The sequence below is a fragment of the Mizuhopecten yessoensis genome, unplaced genomic scaffold (genome assembly GCF_002113885.1).
Source record: "Mizuhopecten yessoensis strain PY_sf001 unplaced genomic scaffold, ASM211388v2 scaffold10867, whole genome shotgun sequence".
Classification (NCBI taxonomy): domain Eukaryota; kingdom Metazoa; phylum Mollusca; class Bivalvia; order Pectinida; family Pectinidae; genus Mizuhopecten; species Mizuhopecten yessoensis.
In genome coordinates, this window is record NW_018408761.1 from 1,905,338 (window position 1) to 1,928,931 (window position 23,594).

The following is a 23,594-nucleotide window of genomic DNA, read 5'->3' on the forward strand; positions in this document are numbered from 1 at the left end:
GCCACCATTTTGAAAACCTATTTCAAACTTAAAGTCAAGTTCTGCTGGACCGATTGAACTGAAAGTTGGTAGGAATGATCGCCTCATGGTCCTGACAAAGTGTTGTTATTTTTTGGGTCGATCAGAAATCCAATATGGCCACCACGGCCGCCATTTTGAAAACCTATTTCAAACTTAAAGTCAAGTTCTGCTGGACCGATTGAACTTAAAGTTTGTAGGAATGATCGACTCATGGTCCTGACAAAGTGTTGTTATTTTTCAGGTCAATCATAAATCCAATATGGCCGCCACGGCCACCATTTTGAAAACATATTTCAAACTTAAAGTCAAGTTCTGCTAGGCCGATTGAACTGAAACTTTGTAGGAATGATTGACTCATGGTCCTGACAAAGTGTTGTTATTTTTCAGGTCGATCAGAAATCCAATATGGCCACCACAGCTGCCATTTTGGTAAACTATTTCAAACTTAAAGTAAAGATCTACTTGGCCGATTGAACTGAAACTTTGTAGGAATGATCGAATCATGGTCCTGACAAAGTGTTGTTATTTTTCGGGTCAATCAGAAATACAATTTGGCTGCCATGGCCGCTATTTTGCTACTAAGTTCTAATAGGCCGATCTCACTTAAAATTGGTCTAGGAATGATCAGCTCATGGTCCTGACAAAGTTAAGTTAACATTATACTATTTTTTACTCAAATTGGTACATATTTCAACAACAAAAATAAATACTATAGACTCAGGTGACCGTTAAGGCCCATGGGCCTCTTGTTGAATTTACCATTAAAATTCATTAATATACCCAGGTAATATATGATTAAATTCATCTACAACATCTAAAACACCTCCATTAAAGTACCACTTATCTTTTTCTCTTAATTTACCTCCGTTACGGAAAACCATCACCTTGGTTTTAGAAGTATTAAACGTAAGATTCCATTTATTTGTATAAAGTAATAAAGTATCTAACATTTTCTGCAATCCCTCAGAGGTTTCGGCCAATAACGCCATATCGTCTGCATACATCATTAAAAATATATTAATAGTTTGTAGCTCTATAGAAGGACACCCTTCTGTTAAAAAATTCATTTCGCAATCATTGACATACAAAGAAAACAATAGAGGAGACATAATTTACCCTTGAAATAATCCATTTTTACATTGAAAAAAATCTGACATGTTTTTGTTATACTTTACACAACATTTTACATCTCTGTACAAAGAACGTATAATATTCAACATCTTTCCTTCTATACCTTCTTTGATAAGTTTGTACCACAGATTCTGTCTATTAATGAAGTCAAAAGCTAGGATAAGATGAAAGCCTATCTGAAATAAATTAAAGTTCATCTTGGATTATAATGTCATATGTTTTCATCTTTAGGAGTGGACACGTTGAGAATGCTTTAGTGAACTACTATCCAGTATGTTTCTGGGCTAAACAATTAAAGTAAGGGAAGAACAACAATAGCCCAATAGACTAGCCAAAATTGGATGTTGGGTTATTTCTAATTTCTAGTCCTGAATGTGATGTTTATGATAGTTTGTGGTAATTTTTGTTTACATTGTCCTTCCAAGCAAGGTATAGGTGAGTAGTATATTGGTTTTTCCTAGTTTAACAACTGAATACAAGCTGCTTCCCTAGGAAAAGAGTGCTTTATCATATATTTTTCCCAAAATGAAGATGAAATGAGGAGCATTTTCCCAATTTCAATAAAAATAGTGCTCTATTTGTAAAATTTAGGTTAAAACCCTGTACTCTACTGTGAGTAGAATGTCGTTCATTATTCTACAGTCTCATTGTTGTCTTATATCATATCAGTGTGTTGTAATTATATATAAAAAGGCAGATCAGGCCAGTCTGAGTGTAGAGTACTTGTTGGGTTTTGAACTCAACTTTTCCTGGTGGGTCAGGTGCGGGGTCAGACCCCAGTGTGTTGGAGGAAACTTCCTTCAGTTTATGTTGTTTTCTGTATTTATATAGCTAAGGTGATGTACAGTGTAATAATGCCATCTCGTCGATTCTTGATTAGTAACCTGTATATATGATTCGCTCATTGTGACCGTTTTTTCCCCAGTAGTGCCCTCATTCGCAAAGTTTCTTTCCGAGACATCTCATATTATTGAACTCTAAAACTGTGTACCAAGAATGTTTTGCTGTTCTCAATACTGAAAGCGTTGTTTGGAATGCTACTCTGGTGAATTTCAAGTTTGTAATTTCCTCACTTATATGTCTATTAAAATAATTCTGATTTATGTTTCAGTTTGAGGGTGGGAAGCATCCCCCAGAGGACATGGTTGGGATAATGCAACGCTCATTTGAGTACCTTATTCACATGTTACAACAGAACGGGGGAAACAAGGTCATCCGTGCTTCCTACCTGGAGATCTATAATGAACAGGTAAATACAATACAGTATAGTGATTAACAGGTAAGCATTCTACCTGGATATTTATAATGAACGGTAAATACAATTTGGAGGTCTATAATGAACAGGTAAATACAATCTGGAGTTTTATAATGTACAGGTAAATACAATCTGGTGATCTATAATTAATAGGTAAGCATCCTACCTGAAGATTTATTATGAACAGGTAAATACAATCTTGAGATATACAATTAACAGGTAAGCATCCTACCTGGAGATTTATAATGTACAGGTAAATACAATCTGGAGGTCTATATATATGCTTACCAGCTGGAGGTCTATATGCTTACCTGGAGATTGGTCCCTGCAGGTTCAGGGGGAGAACAGACCTGCTATATATATATGTCCCACCACATATATGTAAACATTGACTAATGTTGGGTCGTTTACAGAATCAGGGGTTTACTTCTGTGCTTTCTCCTTAACCCTTTCACCACTGTAGACCATAATGGACTCATCCCAATAAATGCATGGTAGAGTCCACTGAAGTTACCTAGGGTGAAAGGATAAAAAGTGACATTGTAGAAACCAAAACTGATCTACTGCCCCCATTGAAACTCGTCAGATATAGATCTTTTTCTTTCCTGACTTTCCTACTCTTTCTTTTTCCGGGGTGTCTCCGTACATAGGCACCAATCTTCTTGTGATGTCAGCTGTTGTGAGGATGTTAAACTGCGAACATACAAACAAAACCTGGAAATTGATTATGAACCAATAATACAGGTTATTCCAGCTTTTTTACCTGCTTTAAGACCTAAATGAATAAGTTTTGTGAACTCTTGCAGTTATTGTAGGACAATGTTAATTACATTTGGATGACTAAGTAGTTGTAAATCCTTCCTGGACTTAGTACTTCAAAAAAGATAAATCAAGTGCAGACATACAAATATTACCTGGTTATGGTTTATATATGAAGCATGACCTAAAAGTCACTTAAATGTGGCCATCATTTTTTATGTATTTTTTTTTCTGCACTAAATTCAAATGCTGTTTAATATTCATATCTTGATGTAGAATTTAATGGGGGTAACTAAAAGTGTATCGTGGGGTAGATTTAAATTAGGGTAATTAAAAGTAAATAATAAAAGCGCAGCGGTTAATTGGTGCTAGATCATACAACAACAATCTTGGTATATGAAAAGTCGACATGGAGACAGAACACACTAAAACATTTATTCCAGCTTAATTATTTATCTGGATCAAAAACATACATTTTACCAACTCCTGTTTTTCAAAAATCATATGACAAACAATTTGATGTCAAGGTTGTACCCAAAAAATCATTAATTTGCTGAAAAAAATATAAAGAAATTGTTTCATTTGACTTTTGTTACATAATTATACATTAGTTTACAACTAAATATGTAAAAAAAGCGGTAAGAAAATGAAGTGATAGATCTGAAGTTGTGAAATGTGGACAAAACGATTGTGTGACTGATTAGCCGACCACTGACAAGTTACATTTATTTGATCAGGATAAAAGTTTGTATTGTTCATATATAAATAGTCTATCAAAAAGTTCAAAATTCTTTATTTGAATTGTAAAAATTATAAGATAATGTTTCCTTCTGGAGTAAATGTAAGTATATTTGTGTAGTATTATTTGTCCGGGCTGTTCATTGACACAAGACTTAACTAGATAGTGTGATTGTTAGTGTGATGTATATAATTTGACATTAAGTGGGTTAGGTGGAGTTTTAGAATGGTATTGCTAGAAAGGTTTAACTAAATACTTGTATCCTGTGTCAACACTTCTGCCTTCTTCAGGTCTTTTTTAACACCTACATTCCAGACCTTCCCCAACTGTACCAACTTATGTCATGCCAAATATTCTTGTGTACAAATTATAAACAAATATACTCAAATTTAGATTAAAAAGACATATAGCTGAGGTTGGAGGTGCTCTGGAATATACTCTGTAAATAATACAGTCCTTGCTCTTTTTCTATATTGATGTACATGTACTGGTGAATTTATTATAAAAACATTACACTTTTGTGTATATTTAGAATGACTATGTGAAGTATATATATAAACAGAGAGTTGGATTGGTGTAATCTGGCTTTTGATGATTGGGGAACTTTTAAGTGGTTAGATGTTTGTGTATATTTATAAACATACATAGCACTACTAAGGGTTATGTACCTAATGACATTATTTCTTGACAACAGGTCACAAAATTTAAAAACATTGTCCAGTCGGGATTTAGCAAAATATATATCCAGACACTGCTGATCCAGTTAGCCCCATTATCCAGCCACCGCTGATCCAGTTAGCCCCATATTCAGCCACCGCTGATCCAGTTAGCCCCATTATCCAGCCACTGCTGATCTAGGTAGCCCCATTATCCAGCCACCGCTGATCCAGTTAGCCCCATTATCCAGCCATCGCTGATCCAGTTAGCCCCATATTCAGCCACTGCTGATCCAGTTAGCCCCATTATCCAGCCACTGCTGATCCAGTTAGCCCCATTATCCAGCCATTACTATATTGGTTGTCCCACTGTCAAGCCAACACTTATCCAGTTGTCCCATTATATATCCAGCCACCGCTGATCCAGTTAGCCCCATTATCCAGCCACCGCTGATCCAGGTAGCCCCATTATCCAGCCACTGCTGATCCAGTTAGCCCCACTATCCAGCCATTACTATATTGGTTGTCCCACTGTCAAGCCACCACTTATCCAGTTGTCCCATTATATATCCAGCCACCGCTGATCCAGTTAGCCCCATTACCCAGCCACCGCTGATCCAGTTAGCCCCATTATCAAGCCACCGCTGATCCAGTTAGCCCCACTATCCAGCCATTACTATATTGGTTGTCCCACTGTCAAGCCAACACTTATCCAGTTGTCCCATTATATATCCAGCCACCGCTGATCCAGTTAGCCCCATTACCCAGCCACTGCTGATCCAGTTAGCCCCATTACCCAGCCACTGCTGATCCAGTTAGCCCCATTATCCGGCCACCGCTGATCCAGTTAGCCCCATTATCCAGCCACCGCTGATCCAGTTAGCCCCATTATCCAGCCACTGCTGATCCAGTTAGCCCCACTATCCAGCCATTACTATATTGGTTGTCCCACTGTCAAGCCAACACTTATCCAGTTGTCCCATTATATATCCAGCCATCTAAGTTCTAGAAATAATTGATAATTTCAGTTCACAACCTGATGAAAATTGTAACCTGAACTGCAGGTCAATGTTTTCATCAGATTTCGGCAACATGACCAGATATGAGTTTGACTATCTGCAGTAAACATTTCACAAATGACTATCATGTTTTATATATTTTAAAACTGTACAAAAAGAAAGTTCTTGTTATCAGATGGCAACATTTTTGACAGCAAAGAGATATTTGAGTTCTCACGATGTTAACTCACATTGCTTATACCACCAAATGTCAATAAATGTGGCAAATAGGCAGAAAAATCATGTTTTAGATTGTCAGGCAAGGAAGATACTTCAATACTTCAGTAATTAATATCTCAATCAGTTCAAATTACATGAGAGATAAGTATGTATTTATGTATCGGTATTATATCAGCTAGAGATTGGATCAAGTTATTATTTTGATGTATCTTTTTAATTATTTTTTTTATATTTATGATCTGATGGTGTGGTTTTCAATAATTACACCACACACATTCCGATACCATTTTAGCGACACAAAAACTATTACAGAAGAAATCTTTTGATAACTTTGAAAGGGTGAAAATAATGGGTGAATCGTATTGAGTTACTGATCCCAGTAGGAGAGTCTCACTTGACATGTTACCTGTATAATTACACCTCCAGCAATAAACGTAACTAGTAAACAATTATCTCTCAGTATGGATACCGCATGATATAAACTAACTTCTCCAATCCCATTTTGACCCATCCTGGTTAATTTGAATACTAATAGATATAAACAGATGGTTGTTAGACAGAGCAAAATAAATTAAAATCATTTTTGGAGGCCATAGACAAGTCATTTTAGACAGTTGGTGTTGACAGAGTGAAAGGTAGTAAAAGAATTTAGGATGTCAATAGTCATTATAGACAGGTAGTTAGTATATACAGGGAAACTGATTATATTGAAAATTCACTGGGAGTTCATAGACTAGTCATTATAGGCAGGTGGTTGTTACCCACAGTAAAATATTATCATACAGAGTCTACAGACTAGTCTAATAGACAGCTGGTTATACACAAGGTGAAATATTGTAAAAAACCCGACAGGGAACTCATTGACTGGTCATTACAGTTGTTTGTTAAAAAATTGAAATATAGTAAAAATGGAAGGCCATAAGCAATTGTCATTAAAGATTAGATGTTGCTATTGCCACAGGGTAAAATATAGCAAAAACACAGGGAGGAGGACATGCAAAAGACATTAACATACAGCTAATGTTTCTTCGTAAACTGTATTATACAAAATGTACAATCAAGGAAAATGGTCTATCAAAGATTCTCGGAAAATTGTTATTTTTGTTTTAGAATTCTCTTTTGTTATAGAGATTACCGTTAACCTTACAGGTGGTGGATCTCCTCAACACAGTCCGCAGGCGGCACCTACAGGTGCGATGGTCAAAGAACAGGGGCTTCTACGTGGAGAATCTGTTTGTGGTGGAGTGTGAGACTGTAGATGATATGATGGCTGTGCTTGAAGAAGGTATGTACTGAGGCCAGCCTTTATATCTCTAAACATTAATCTGTGTAACACTCCTCTAGAAGAAGGTATGTACTGAGGCCAGCCTTTATAACTCTCAACATTAGTCTGTGTAAACACTCCTCTAGAAGATGGTATGTATTGAGGCCAGCCTTTATACATCTAAACATTAGTCTGTGTTACACTCCTCTAGAAGAAGGTATGTACGGAGGCCAGCCTTTATACCTCTAAACATTAGTCTGTGTGACACTCCTCTACAGAAGGTATGTACTGAGGCCAGCCTTTATACCTCTAAAAATTAGTCTGTGTAAACACTCCTCTAGAAGAAGGTATGTACTGTGGCCAGCCTTTATATACCTCTAAACATTAATCTGTGTAACACTCCTCTAGAAGAAGGTATGTACGGAGGCCAGCCTTTATACCTCTAAGCATTAGTCTGTGTAAACACTCCTCTAGAAGAAGGTATGTACTGAGGCCAGCCTTTATACCTCTAAACATTAGTCTGTGTAAAAACTCCTCTAGAAGAAGGTATGTATTGAGGCCAGCCTTTATACCTCTAAACATTAGTCTGTGTTACACTCCTCTAGAAGAAGGTATGTACGGAGGCCAGCCTTTATACCTCTAAACATTAGTCTGTGTAAACACTCCTCTAGAAGATGGTATGTATTGAGGCCAGCCTTTATACCTCTAAACATTAGTCTGTGTTACACTCCTCTAGAAGAAGGTATGTACGGAGGCCAGCCTTTATACCTCTCAACATTAGTCTGTGTTACACTCCTCTACAGAAGGTACGTACGGAGGCCAGCCTTTATACCTCTCAACATTAGTCTGTGTTACACTCCTCTACAGAAGGTATGTAATGAGGCCAGCCTTTATACCTCAAAACATTAGTCTGTGTTACACTCCTCTAGAAGAAGGCATGTACGGAGGCCAGCCTTTATACCTCTAAACATTAGTCTGTGTAAACACTCCTCTAGAAGAAGGTATGTACTGTGGCCAGCCTTTATATCTCTGAACATTAGTCTGTGTTGCACTCCTCTAGAAGAAGGTATGTACTAAGGCCAGCCTTTATACCTCTAAACATTAGTCTGTGTTACACTCCTCTACAGAAGGTATGTACTGAGGCCAGCCTTTATACCTCAAAACATTAGTCTGTGTTACACTCCTCTAGAAGAAGGTATGTATTGAGGCCAGCCTTTATACCTCTAAACATTAATCTGTGTAAACACTCCTCTAGAAGAAGGTATGTACTGAGGCCAGCCTTTATATACCTCTAAACATTAGTCTGTGTAACACTCCTCTACAGAACGTATGTACTGAGGCGAATTTAACATTTCAGATATACTTCTAACAAGTAATATGGGTGATACTACTCTGGAGGAAGGTTGTGATCTTGAGCAGCTAGGGTTTTTCTTCCCTATATTTTCAGGATTGAAATTGCACCACATTTATATGGAGATTTTTATGGAAGCTTTATAACAAGAAGAACTTCGGAAAAATCCTATCTTTATCCTATCCTAAATATTGTACCCTTCCTTAGAATGCAACCTTCAATATTTTCTGTGTTTCCAAATTCACCAGTAAGAAATAGATTTATTTCTTGTTTTTGAATTATTGATATACAATGTAATATATTTTAAATATGAAAAGATCTTTCCTTCTTCCCATATCAGTTAACAGAACATTATTTTCGCTTCTGTTCAGTAAAGTGATTTCTTGTTTTAGCACAAGATAAAGTGACAAGGTCCACTTTATTTTTGGACCTAGTCAAGTGTAGTTGTCAAGCATTGTTAGACTCCCCCCTCCACATGTTCATGTAGTGAGTGTGTATACCTCACACCTCTGGCTATTGATTTAGTCTGCACTTGACCTTGACAGTCAGTGGCTGAACGAGTCTCAAGTAGGACGCCCCGTCATGCTACAGGTGATATACACCCTCTCAGAAAGGTAGATAAATCACAATCGCTGCGGAATTGAAATTGTAACATAAATAATTCTGGAGAGGTTTACACTGGAGTTACCTTGTATGGAAACTAATTATAAAGTTACCTGCAATTTATTGATTGAATATGTCTTATTTTGGTTGGAATTTTAAGCCGTTGCAGTGGCTTAGGTCTCATATACTGGTGATGAGGCCACTCAAAGATCATTTTATACCGTGCCACAGTGTAGTGTACACTTACTAAACAGATTGTATAATGTTCAACACAGGGAGAATAGGAACTCCACATGTTTGTTGTGTAGGGGAAACAACTCTTACAAAACAGAAATAGAAATCTGTTTTAACATTTATGTAATGCATTTCCCTTATGAAATATGGAGATATTACCTGGTTAGTGAAAAAAGTGAGAAAAGAACTTTGAAAAAAGGATTTGGAAACTTTTTAAAAGTGTATACTTTGATTGGTGGTCAAATACACAGAGAGTAAAGGTGTAAGAACTTCTAGAAGTTGAAAATGAAAAAAATATGAAAATGACCTACCTTATATCTGTTAAAAGACCCATAATTTAGGTTTGAAATATTTGTATGAACCTGGGATGAAAAAAGGCTGAACTTTTATTAGATTAGGTACTATGGCATATTTCAACAAATATTTAAATACTGTTTATAATTATAATAATAATAAACTTTATTTAACGAGGATGACATGTTTAGCCAAAGGCTTATCTACCACATGGTCCTCATGGTTTGAATACACCAAACATTTAGTTCAAAATATATACATTGTAGTTTGTCAGCTGTAGATATCAAAGTAGGATCAGAGTTTTATAAGCTATGAATTTTTGTAATATTTTGTGCTAAGAGTTATTCCAGTAAAAATAGTACCCGAACCAAGAACTCCAAAATATAACACTTCCATCCATGCTTGGGTTTCATGTCTATTACTTCTATGCAAATGATTAAATTCTATGAGTGGTGCCTCTGAAAAAAACCCTGAGTTCCTGTTGTTTGATAGATATTTTATTGGAATAGCCCTAAAGCAAAGTAACTATTAGACTTAATTTGTAAATTGTTTAAGGGAAGCAACTCTGCTTGGTCTAGCATGTACAGCTTAGCCTTTTTAACTTAGTCACCAATAAATTAGTTGTCATTTGTGAAAGCAGGTCAACCTTTTTCTATACAAAATTGTCTTTGTATAATCCAGAAATCACTGTTAAGTGTTTCTTGGACACCATTAATGATGCTTTGCGGTTATAATTCCTAGATAGCAACAACATTGATAAAGTGTAGGCTTTGTAATGTAAAGGTCCCAAGTTCAACCCCTGATGTTTTTGTTTTTTTGTTTTTTCTTTCTATTTCAAGTATTCAAATTTCGAACAAATTTAATCTGTAAATGCATGGCAACGTTTGATTTTAACAGAACATTTCTTTTGAAAAGTGGTGACAATGGTAAGATTATAGTTTGACTTAGAGGTTCCCTTTTACCTCAAGAGATGATATGGTGACCAGGTGTAGAGGTCCCTTTTACCTCAAGAGATGATATGGTGACATGGTGACCAGGTGTTTGTATATGTATACGTAAATAGAAGTCGACCAGAGAACTGCTAACAGGGTACTTCTATTGACCTGGCACTCGGTGTCACCACAGTCTTAAAGGTACAAAATCAATCTATCTGTAATGGGTTCAACATGCTAAAGGGTTAGGTCTCTAGTTAAAAAATGTCTGCAAATTAAAATCTGATAAGCTCTACTTAATTGATATGTCACTTTAATGTTAAAAGTTCTTTGTGTATGTACCGGGAATGGTTAATTCATGTTATTGGAAGGAAATATTTAAGGTTTCCTAAAACACTTGCACTTAGCCAATTCAATAGTGGCTGCTGGTGTACAAATATTTGTATTTCAAATACAGTGAGATAGGTTTGATTGGTGAACTTCACAAAGCGTTTAATGTTTGAAGAGGTAATTAACACAAAAATATTGATCATAAACATTAAAATCATTCAAGTTTTGGTCTTGGTTAAATTAGATTTAACAATTCACACACACAAAAAAGAGAAAACTAATGACAGTTTTATTTTTTGATGTAATATGCTTTGACAAATTTAAGCTTGTTTCTCAAAGGATATGCTTTAGTGTATCCATCTATGTTTACATTCACTCCCAGTGAAGCTGTGTAAACCGTGACTACGTATACATTACTGTATACGCAGTGAGATTCCTTGGAGACCATTGTTTCCTATTGATGACGTAACTTACATTGTGACGTCATAATGGTAACGTTGGAGATCCATCGCTGCTCGCAGGCTGTAGGCTGTTCATTTGTTTGGATTTACGCACGTTACGGAGGCTTTGTACCAATATAAAAGCAAATGTATTGGAGTTAGCTTTATTCTGAGTGTACCATCATAGTACGAAAATATGTAAATATAAGAAGTAATCTTCAGTTTGACTGCGTATACGGTAGTACGAACGCAGTTGGCAAAGAACATATTCTTTATGGAGCGCTAACACGTTCCATAGAATATGTTCGTTGCCAACTGCGTTCATACTACCGTATACGCAGTCAAAATGAAGGTCAATCCTTAAATAAATATTTCAGAAAAGGAAACAAATTGAAAAGAAGTGTAATAAACCATCAGTAGACAAAGACTTGTCAGTTTCTCCATCCATTACTAAAATATTGATGAACATTTCACGTCTGGGTAGTGTTCAGATAAGACTATGGGTTGTTAGGGCTAACACTAAGTGTGCAGATAAGACTATGGGTTGCTAGGGTTAACACTAAGTGTTCAGATAAGACTGGGTTGCTAGGGTTAACACTAAGTGTTCAGATAAAACTATGGGTTGCTAGGGTTAAAATTAAGTGTTCAGATAAGACTATGGGTCGCTAGGGTTAACACTAAGTGTTCAGATAAGACTACGGGTTGCTAGGGTTAACACTAAGTGTTCAGATAGGACTGGGTTGCTAGGGTTAACACTAAGTGTTCAGATAAGACTATGGATTGCTAGGGTTAACACTAAGTGTTCAGATAAGACTAGGGGTTGCTAGGGTTAACACTAAGTGTTTAGATAAGACTATGGGTTGCTAGGGTTAACAGTAAGTGTTCAGATAAGACTATGGGTTGCTAGGGTTAACACTAAGTGTTCAGATAAGACTATGGGGTGCTAGGGAGGATAATACAGTACTGTCAAAAAGAACCTAAGAGTATTTCAGCTTTATATGTGTGAAATCCTTCATTATGGTTAGGTGTAGGTACCTTTGTGTCGTGTTTGCACTCGTAATATCACCCTTGGCCACGGAACATCCTATAATGGTGCAGCGAAAGAATCTGATGTCATCCATTATGGATTTTTTGTATAAATTCTTTAGAATATACGGTTATGTGGAAATAAAAATGTATTCAATTATGATACACTGGTGATGTGTACTAAAGGGCCCATTAGTGGTGGTTTTAATGTACATGTATGGCAGCAACTGTAATAGGTGTTGAAATAAACAAGATTTGCCTATAGCTAGAGGCTGTGTTGTTTAGGACTTGTTTTGCTTGAAATTTAAAGCGGGGACAGGTTTTGTAGTGTATGCTCAGACTTTCAGACTGACAAAATAGACAGGGCAGTGTTTTTGCACAATTAAGTACTTACATTGGTAAAAAAAAACTTAATGAAAGGAAACGATCAACTAAATACAATTTAGGGTAATTTTTTATCCCACAACTTTGACATCTAAATTATTCATAATTAATAAAACATAGAAAAAAAGAGAGAATTTTAGAATTTTGTTCAGTTTATTATAGAAAAACAAGGAATCTTAAGTGAGAAAATGTTTGGAATAAATTCATTTTGTTTTACATGCAGTTAAATTTGCCTCATATCACCTGCCTAGAATCCATTTTCTTTGGCTCTGAGAGTTTAAAATCCTAATAGGCAATATGAGGCCATATTAATTACCTGCCTAAGCCTATAGCTATGTAAATTACTTTGTCATAAAAGGTCTATAAGAAAACGAAGCTTCACTATTTAAATCGATGGAATGGGAGGTTAACATCTGGAATTCTTCTTTGTTCTTGTTTATGTAAGATGACTTCAGTCAGTTGGAAATATCACATTCACCTTGGGTATTCATATTTACAACCTGTTCGGTAATGAAATTCATGAGAGAACATCTCACAGTGTCACAACTTTTATAGTGAGATCACATATGTTAAAACATTTAGGAAGTCTGGAAATAAATATGTAGATACTATTTGATTTTTTCATTGAGTGGTTGGCCTTCCATGCATATGGTTTTGGTTTGATGCCCCAAGTTGTCAAAGTATGATTTTCAGTGATAGTATTCTTTCCTCATTGTAGTATAAAATGGTCTGTAGTACAGTGTCTGTGGTGTATAGTCAAACATGAGATGGCACTATGAAAAAGAGGCTGTATAAAGCACAGTCCCACTGCAAAACAGAACACTTATACACATCTACAGCTATGTTTTGCCTAGTTTTACAGCAGAATACAGGCTGCTTCCCTTGGCTAAAAACAGCTTTATTTTCCCAGCATTGTGAAAAATCAGGAATATTTTCCCAGTTTCAATAGAAATAATGCTATGTTTTCCCAATTCATGTAGAGACAGGCTGTTGTAAAGTTAACAGTTGAAAAATCATTGCTCTAGCAGGAATGTAGGCATAATATATACAATATGGACATGTGGAGGTATTTAGTCAAGTGTCATAGGACCAGTAGTTGACACCTGATAAGGCAGGACCTTCGAAATACTTAAATTGTATTGGTTATCAGTATTTTTTATTGTAAAACGCCATAGATAAATATAAGATGGCTTTATCATATTCTGAATAATAAAAATAAATTATTATTATTTTTTATTGGTTACATCGACACATTATGTGATGAAGGTGATAATGAAAACTAAGATTTTATGATGCATGGTAAATCAACCGTCACTGATTACTGTCCCATTGTCCTAGCCTATTTGTCTGACATTGGGTAAAACCTATTACTGGAACATGAATGTGTGACTTCAAAGTGTTAACTTTCACAATAACATTTACATACACTATGGTTCACCAACAATAAGCCTGATTTATTTATGATTCTGTAGTACTTGTATCTACGGGTATATGTTTCACATATTTGTGTCAATGTGACAGGTCCATTTCACCAAGGCCGTAATAGAGTGATGGTATCTTGGGATGGTCAGGGTATATGTTATGTTGTAGTATATATATAGATATCAGGGATCTGTCAAGGCTTTTGTTTAGTACTTAATCCTATGAATCTGACAGCATAATGACTATATCTTGATTAAATTTAATTAATTGACTTACACACAGAAACTATCATCAGCATTTTTACGATACATTTATTATTTTATTAAATAGAGGATTGTAAGTAATTAATACCACTGCCAAAAATTGTTACTAAGTGTGGGAAACTGTTTTTTTTTTTGCAGCATGTCTATAGCTTTGATAAATCATTTCTGAAAAGAAAAGCATACCTTGCAGAACTTTTATTAGAAATAATATTAAGATGAAATAAATAAAATGCAATTGGTAACAGTGTTCTGAATGTAAAAAAAGACAACTGAAGGGTAGATCGGGACTCGAACCCCGGACATCTGAGGGGGTAGATCGGGACTCAAACCCTGGATTTGAGCTACCTGGTCAACTGAAGTGTTCTCGCAAAATGTGTTAACGGAGGTTAAGGGGAGGTTACTGTATATAAGGTTAAAACACAATGCAGTGGGAGAGGGGTACTTAAAGAGAAGTCAAGATCTTTGCCACTGTGTTTTTCTCCCATGATAAACTTGAAAAAGTATGATGATTTAAATTTGAATATATGCCATGGTACAAACATCTTATATATCCCCCCTCCACATGAGTAGATACTATATTGCATTTAATTAAAATCTTGAACAGTTTGTGCAGATATTTAAAATGTTTTACAAGTGTAGCATTACTGGACTGGGTTGATCGTCGGCGAACCAGATAGCTCAATTGGTAGAGCGTTTGTCAAGAGTTCGGAGGGTCCCGGGTTCGATCCCAGTCTGGCGGTGTATTTTTTCCTCTCCTTTTACAGTGGTGCCTGTGACCAATCCTTGTTTCAAGCATTAGGTGTATACACTTGGCAAGGGGATACCCATCGAACCTGGGTTGTAAATAGTTGTCTTCAGGGTGAAGACTTAGAAAAAGGAGGGAAGGAATGTAGCGGAACTGGACTGGGTCGATCGTCGGCGACCAGATAGCTCAATTGGTAGAGCGTCCGTCTTGAGTTCGGAGGGTCCTGGGTTTGAATCCCAGTCTGGCCGTGCATTCTTTCCTCTCCTGTTACAGTGGTGCCTGTTACCAACCCTTGTTTCAAGCATTTGGTGTTTGCTTGGCAAGGGGATACCCATCGAACCTGGGTTGACAGTAGCTATAGGCGATGCAGGACTTGGGCTCGTGACCGTGTGGGGAACGTGCCCTAGGCCCGACTTGTCCTATTACACAAGTAAAATATCATACTTCTACTTGCACTATTATACACACGCTTTAGTTATATATGTGAACAAAAAGACATAATGTATAATTTAATGTTTTGTTTACGACATGATTAAAAATATAAATTTTTAATGTTGTGATAATACATACTGAGCAGAAGAAATAATTTACAATCATAATTATTATTGTGGAATGACATGTTGTGTATGTCACTGCATCGTTATACCATCATAAATTAGAGAATGAGTCGAGATATTCAATGTTAATATTTAATCATTTCATACCCAGCGAGTGGTTTTCATGCCATGCACCCTTGCTGGCTTCAATGAAATACAGGCTGTGTTTTACCTGGCTATGATTGCCAACACTGCCCTGAGGCCGCCATGTTTCTCCAGTAATGCATGGTGTAATGAATTAAACCCCCTCCATTTCCGGGATGTAATCAAGCATTGCGACACATTGCATCCTGACACAGGTTGTACATGGGTGGCTGGTAGGCCTACGTTGGAGATGAATGCCAGAGCTGGAGTTGGTTCTGAGGACATGAATACTGTTTTATTACTAGAGGCTAGGGACATTGATTTTTTTGTAACACTCTTGTTCTAAGGGGTACCAGCAGCCATCTGAAATCATTCTGGGTATTTCTATAGAGCCCTTGCCATTTCTATGTAGAAAACAGGTATTTGAGATGTTATGTACCTGAGTGTAGCAGGTAAACCCTTTGTTTTATTTAATGGTAAAAATGATCAATAATGTACTGTACAGGTAGTCATAACAAAACCCTGATTTATGGTGCTCTACAGGAAACATGTTTCATGTAGATCTAGACTATATATTAGGGTGAAATGATAATACAACATGTGTGAATATGTATAAAAAATACCATTCTGCCTGATATACAAAGGAAGTGCTCAAAAGGAGCTAGTGTTTGGAAAATATTAGCTATATGCTTGTGATGGATAAAATGTTTGTTACTTCACTTAAGGCTGTATGCTATCATCCATGACTTGCAGCTCTTTTCAAAAACCGTTCCATACTAAAAACTTTAATACATTTTGTAAAGTTACACAAGCACTCATACAGTGGTAACACTAGGCAGATACTGAACTTCAGTGTATAATGCTGATTATGAAAAATAAATAAAGATAACTTCAACAGAAAACATGGTTATGACATGTAAGATGGCTTGTGGCCTTAAATACCCTTCTACTGATGCACTTGTAAATTAAATTATTTGGTCATAGACACAATCTGGTATGGATAACTTGTTCCTAAGTTTTCGTCCAATTTCCTGTATATGTGGTCGGTTAACCAACATCTTATGTAGTTGTCTAGCTTATATACTAATACCAGGATTATTTACACAGTTATTGCCCCTTTTTGTATTCAATTTGTACAAAAAACTATATAGTCCCTCATAATGCTTTGTTTGAAACCTTTAATAAACGTTTCATTGCCGTCATATGTAATTGTTCTTGTCTTATTATAATCTAGCCTGTTTCTATATCACATTGACCTGCATTCATATTGATGAGCTTGATGAGGGTCGTAATGAGATTTGGATTTATACAGTCCTAATTCAATAAAAAATATAAAAAAATGGAGATTGTAGATGTATTGAATACAGGCAATCAGACAGAAAACTATCAATTGTTTCTTTTGTAAGTATAATCACTTATCCAATAGTAAAATAAAACTAATATTTTTACAGTTGACAGTTTTTGTAGCGTGAGTATCCCTACTTAATATAGTGTTTAAGTAATAAGTTCACTGATGCATCAACTGGGACTGTGATGTACGTTATTCAGTATATTACGACTAAGTCCAGATCAGTGAACATACCTTGTAGAGGATAAAGTTTTCTCATATCAGAATGAAAGGCAATTATTGAATTATTTACAGTCAGAATGATTATAAAAGTAATGATGTATTTTTCAACTTCTATGCTAAAGTACAACACTATTATATAAATCTGAAAATGTCTCTTCAAGCATACAGTTATGGTAAGCTAGCATATTGATTGGAAATTAGTAAAACTACCATTGATTAGCTATGAATTCATTATGAACGTCATCACAGTCATGATATCAATAAAACCTTGTTCAGTTGGTTGGAAGTAAGTTCTGAGGTAGCTAAATAGTACGTGCATTCTATCATTGTAAGTAAAACGGTCAACACAGAGAATTGCGATGGAAGTAATTGTCGGATGCCAGCGATTTTTACACCTTTTTCATGGGTTACCTATGCCTTTCCCAGAGTCATGACTGGCCTGGGTATTCAATAAATGGGGTCCTTTTCAGATTAACTGGGGTCTTTTTGTATTACATGTATTTGAAAATATATATGTATAGTGAAAAATTCATAGGGTCCTTTGGAATTTTCTTTACTTAAAAATGATAGGGGTATGCCATTGAAGCTTTCAAAAATGGCAAAATACAATTATATATGTCTTTGTAGGAATTCAGAAGATATAGAAATGTTTTATAAGTTTTTAGAAAAGCATAAATTTTTGGTAGGGGAAACCATTCATATTTGGCTGTAAAATTCACAAAACCAAAAACCACTAGATGTGTATTTGAAATTATCGTGATGTAATTTGTTCATCATTAAAGTGCGATAACATGTACACACGACCTGTGATAACACCGTGGACCTGTGTATACATAACACCACCAACCCTACCCTCTCCACAATTGATCATTTCACATCAGTTGATACCCTATAGTCTTATCTCGACATGAAAGTGTTTGTGTACATAGTGCTGTACAAGTTAGTGATTAGCCTTATAAGGTTCATACAAGACATGTTGATGGTTTATATAAGTATGCACGACCATTGTCACGAAGGACAGGTGTATGTATATTAAATGAACGGTCACACCGTATTTGTTCTTATCCCCATGTATCTGCCCCAGCATCAGGTCCGTGTTATGGATTGTTTTGCGGCTTTGATGGCATATAAATAGGTAAACGACACCAAACCCTTGCTAGGTGGCTTTGTTAGCTTCCGTTACAGCCTGATCGATGTAAAGCTGGCACTAAAGCTAGTCCATGTGTCCCGTACACTATTTAGTTTTATCTCGCAGAGTTTTTGCTCCGAGCCAATCTGGACCATGTGATAACACAGTATATACTTGTAGTACTACTACAAACAGGTGCTAGTGGCTATATACCTGGACAAACGTACCTGTACATCTTTGAACAGGTAAATACAGGTATTTTACAGACATGTACTGTGCTGAGTAGTATGTGTTAAAGATGATAGTGTCAGACTTGATATTCATCTGTGCTTAACTCCACTCCTGTATTGTATTTGGAAATAACATGTTATACCTGTGATATATATATATGGCATCTATGACTGTTACACCTGCAACATGCAGGTAATTGTTTTCAAGTGCTGACTTTGGATTCCTTACATGAGAATAAATCAATCTTGACAACTGCAATGAACTACAGTATGTATATATATCTGTAAAAGTTTAACTCTTGTGACATAATGTGGCACTTCAGGAGCATACCTGAAACATGTTTCAAACAACGAGAAACACCTGTCACTTTTAAATAAGATTGTGGTATATATGGACCCCAGACATCTTACACTGTTGGAGGCCAGGTAATGTACACATGTATAGGTGAAGGGGTGGAGTTACCTGGAAATATTACACCTGTACACCGTTAACTACAATGGCTTTGAAGAGACGACATGGAGTGAGAATCTGTGTATATTTGTTTGTACACACCTGAGTGGCTCCTTCATGTACATCGACATAAACCTTCACTTCCTTTAGGATTTAAAACAGTTCCATGTAAGTAGGATTACATGGCATGTGTCGGTAGTGTAAAGGGTCCTCTGTTCAGACAATATACCCCGTCACACTATTGTTGTGTACGGGACTCGAGGAATAACAGACAGTGTTTATAGTCCGACTTTATTTTTAATGAGAATTCATTTGATATTTCACCACAAGATTGGGACACTTGATCACCTTTGGAATTTAATTTGTGTCGCTCGTCAATACAGTCGGAGTTTAAAGGTGTATGCAAGATTACTAGTGTGAGCATTCTGTGATATTACCCATACACCTTAAGTCTGTAAACCGTTAACATACACACATGTACATTGACTAATGATTGGGACAATTCTGTCGGGATAATAATTCAAGTTTAAGTGTGATAAGGTTTGAATATGTAGTTGTTGAATGCTCAAATACCTACAACAGAAGTTTATGGTATTCCCGTTTCTGTGAACGCAGAGAAAGGAGGTACAACATTGGTGTTATGAAAGAATTCAATAGCTTTGATGGGTTAACAATCCAGCTTTATATGTACAAGTCTACTCTTTTCAATCATGATATTATTTACTTCACAATATGACAGAAGAATTAAATAGTTTTCTCCTTGCTATAGCTGTGTTTTCTAAAGACCAAAGTCACTTGGCTTGACCCTATTGTACCAAAAGGAACATTTTAAAATGTGCTTGTTGAGAATAAGAAAGAGACTTTGAGACCGGTGGCGTGGATTTAATTGGTTTTGCAGTCAAGTACTCGATACAGGCTTATCTAGGCCCACATTGGATCTCCACTGATGCCTGCCTCAGGATGGTCTAGATCTTCAGCTTGTTGACCGAGAACTGATAATGGCCGGGAGATTTCGTCCAGGCTACCAAATGTGATATTAAGATGGTGACACATATTGACGACCTAGAGAGAACTCCTGGGTTGCAAACTTCTGACAGCATTCTAGCATGAAAACTCATGAGAAATTGATCGGGGCGCTTACATGCCTGTTGTTACTAGATCGAGGCGTATCTGCATAATACATATGCTAGTAGGAGGTTAATCATATAGTCCATAAAACTTAAAACGATAATACCAGTGGAAACTTGTAGATTTGTTTAAGTGTCCTTAAAGTTCAGAAATTGAAGATTGGAATATTGTGATAATGCCATCCCAGTGACTGTTGTAACAGATGAAACACTTGGGAAGCGATTATGACTTTATAATATAGGTAATTGTTATTGTGTGATAGTTATCATATGTCCAAGAAATGAGGTACCAGTCTGATGACAGACAACAGCCAATGTCTGGAGACAGACATGACTACAACCAACCAGAGTTGAGGGACCCCCCTGTTCATAACCCAGGGCCCCCTAGGGGACAACAGAGGTACCATCACCCTGGAGATGTTCGTCAACGATATTACGATCTGAAAGCAAGTAATGGACAGGACAGAACACCAAATCCGGGACAGGAATATAAAAGTTCACCACGGTATGATAGGGAGGGAAATATACCACAAATAGGGGATGCTCCCAGAAGGGGAGATAATCCCTATGATAACTTTAACAGAGGAAGTAATCCGTCTCGCGACTTACCTAACATAGACCCACGGTACAGGAGAACTCCACAACCACAGCAACAACACAACTTTGACCAGAGAAATGTTCAGAGGCAGGAGCCATATTATGATCAACAACAGAGATCCCAAGGTGCTAATTTTCACAGACAAGACACTGATCGGCAGAGATATCTAGACAAAGTTAATACTCACAGAGGTTCAGACAACTATGTACCCCAACCGCCTCATGGGCCTGTGCCCCCCAATAGACCGCCCCCTCCACCACGTGATCCACACAACCTAGACAGTCCAGCACGTGGCACACCAAGGCTTTCTCAACCCTACCCAAATAATGACCGCAGAAATCGTGATCCATTTGGCTCAGATCCTTACTTTGAAGAGTCAGCCTCACAACAATATAGAGCCCCACCGGCTCCAACTAATCCTCAGTACAGTGATAGGTCGCATCCCCCACCCAGGCGGCTGGAAAATAACAATGGCTTAAGACCGTACAGTGAGCAATTCCCTAACAGAGGGGAGGGTGGGTTGCACCAAAACGAGGGACGGCGGAGCGAGTCCCAGATTATAGGAAATAGAGCTGGAAAATTGTACTCTAAGGAAAACTCAGCTGTGCAATATGTCATGAGGAGTAATTCTAGGACAAGAAGTTCTATCAGGGGGTCAGGGGTCACACGGCCTGCTAAAGCAGCAGTTCAACCTCCTCAGGGAAGACCAGAGGTCAACCAAGGTCAGGCTAGGGTCAATCCAGGTCAAACTAATGACAATGGTAAAACTAGGGACTCTGGTAATGTTAAAGGAATAATGTCAGGTCAGAGGTCAGATTTAGAAAGGGAAGTTTCACCGAAAAAAACGGTAGAATTTCAGGATGGAAATAAACAGACAAGTCGTGAACTTAAAATTGTGGAGCCATTAGAAACAACGAAAAAAGATTCAAATAAACCAAAGGTGGAAAGTATTGGTAGTAAGACTGGTTACGATTTCCCTGATGTGGATGATTTAAACGATGTTGATCTAGAGGATGTGGAGGGTATTTATGAGGAAAAGGATATATATCTGTGTTACCTAAAGACTGAGCAAGGAGCTCTGGTAGGGCCACTCCGCTTTGACATCGAAGACATCAGTATAGGGCTTCCAAAACCAGACACAGAATCAGCAGACACACAGGAAGGTATACATGTTTTGTGATTCTTTAAAACAGTTGAAAAATGTTCATGTATATAGTTGTACAACGAAACCTCTAAATACTGCCCATTGTTTTATATGTCTCTTTACTTATAATACCGCCAACATATGTGGAGACCTTTTTCCCCTCTATCTTTACATTTCCCTCTTTACATTGCCAGACTCCCTTGTAATGCCACTATTAACCATGATGACAAATGGTGGCAGTATAACAAGGTTTAGATTTCTACAGCTCAGTCATGGTGCTTCTCTATATGAAGTTGATAGATATTCCCAATCATAAAAAAATGTCTGTGATCAAAAACATATCACAAATTTGATGAGATCGATGAGAACCTTTCATCTTTCATGAAGCCATGCAGTGATTACAGAATAGCAGGTGAAACAGTATATACCTGTCAATATTTAAATGAATTGTTTGTGGGGAACATAGTTGCTTTCTAGATGGTAGACAAATGTTAGCTCAGTAGAGTTGAATTAGATCTTAGTTAAACAGAAAGTGCAATCACATGTCTGGTACGAAGTTCTCGGACGCATGTACAGGACAATATTGATTGCATTCTTGAATAATCATTAAATGAAACAGAAGATATATTTGTTTAAAACTGATGATTGAACACCTGAGGTTACATCAAAATTGTATAGGGATACAATCTGTCATATAAATTACCTTGTTCTTTAAGTAAACATTTTAACACCCAATAAGGGCTGAAATGGGTAAGCATAAAGCTTATCCCTCTGACTGAATGTATCTTGCGAATGCAATTGAGACAAATGTCTTGGTACAATTTCGAAAGCTGACTTAACCTACTTGGCACACTCTTGCTGAATGAGCTATTTTCAGCTGTATTTGGACCACAACACTATTTGTATTCTTTGCTGGATACTTTGGAAACTGGGGTGCAGTTTTTGAAAGTCCAAAAATAAAATAGGTTTTGAATATTGTTTTTGACAATACATGTACAAAATAAGCTTAGCGTATATACCTGTAGATATGTATGAGGGCCAATAAAACAGTTTACTGGTTTGTAGAAAGACAATGATTTAACTGTAACAGGACAAAGAGTAGTGTGCTTCCACAGTCAAACCGGAGATCAAACCTACGACACCCCCCCACCCCCACCCCCNTTCAGCTATAGGGAAGTTCCTAGTCTAGCACAAAGCTAAAAGGCGACTTTAATCTGATCAAAACAATTAAAATCTGTCTCATAACATGCACGTACAAAAAACTTAAAAAAAATTGATGATTGGAGAAAAACTTGGGAGTGTTGTCATGGAAACAGTAAAACAGCTGATTTGTGGCTTTACAGGAACACACATAATTTACATATTCAAATGTCTTTCAAGATGATCGGAGTAGAACATGGGAGATGTTGCCAGGTAGGAAGTATGTGTTGTTAGGTAGCGATGGTCACCAATAACAGGCCTGATCTCCAAGGGTCTCGTTGTATGATGACAGACCCCAAGTGTACTCACTCCTGGGGGAATACAAACAGTTGACATGACCCTGTGGTTCAGATCTCATTACAAATATAACGCCCTATA

At 36.9% G+C, this 23,594-nt stretch overlaps 1 protein-coding gene and 1 non-coding gene across 5 annotated transcripts in view; both read left to right on the forward strand.

Moving 5' to 3' along the window:
- The window catches only part of LOC110463124 (kinesin-like protein KIF12), a 117,006-nt gene that overhangs the window by 62,580 nt on the left and 30,832 nt on the right, over window positions 1–23,594 (forward strand). For 3 of the 4 annotated variants that reach the window (XM_021517487.1, XM_021517485.1, XM_021517486.1), the window contains 2 exons: window positions 2,264–2,401; window positions 6,949–7,084. In XM_021517487.1, coding sequence (XP_021373162.1) covers window positions 2,264–2,401; window positions 6,949–7,084 — 274 coding nt within the window. Of the gene's footprint in view, window positions 1–2,263; window positions 2,402–6,948; window positions 7,085–19,249; window positions 22,036–23,594 lie in introns of those variants that run through there. The other variant, XM_021517484.1, reaches the window with a different exon arrangement.
- On the forward strand, window positions 15,263–15,335 carry Trnas-uga. The gene has a single exon. It is a non-coding gene; the product is annotated as a tRNA-Ser (tRNA).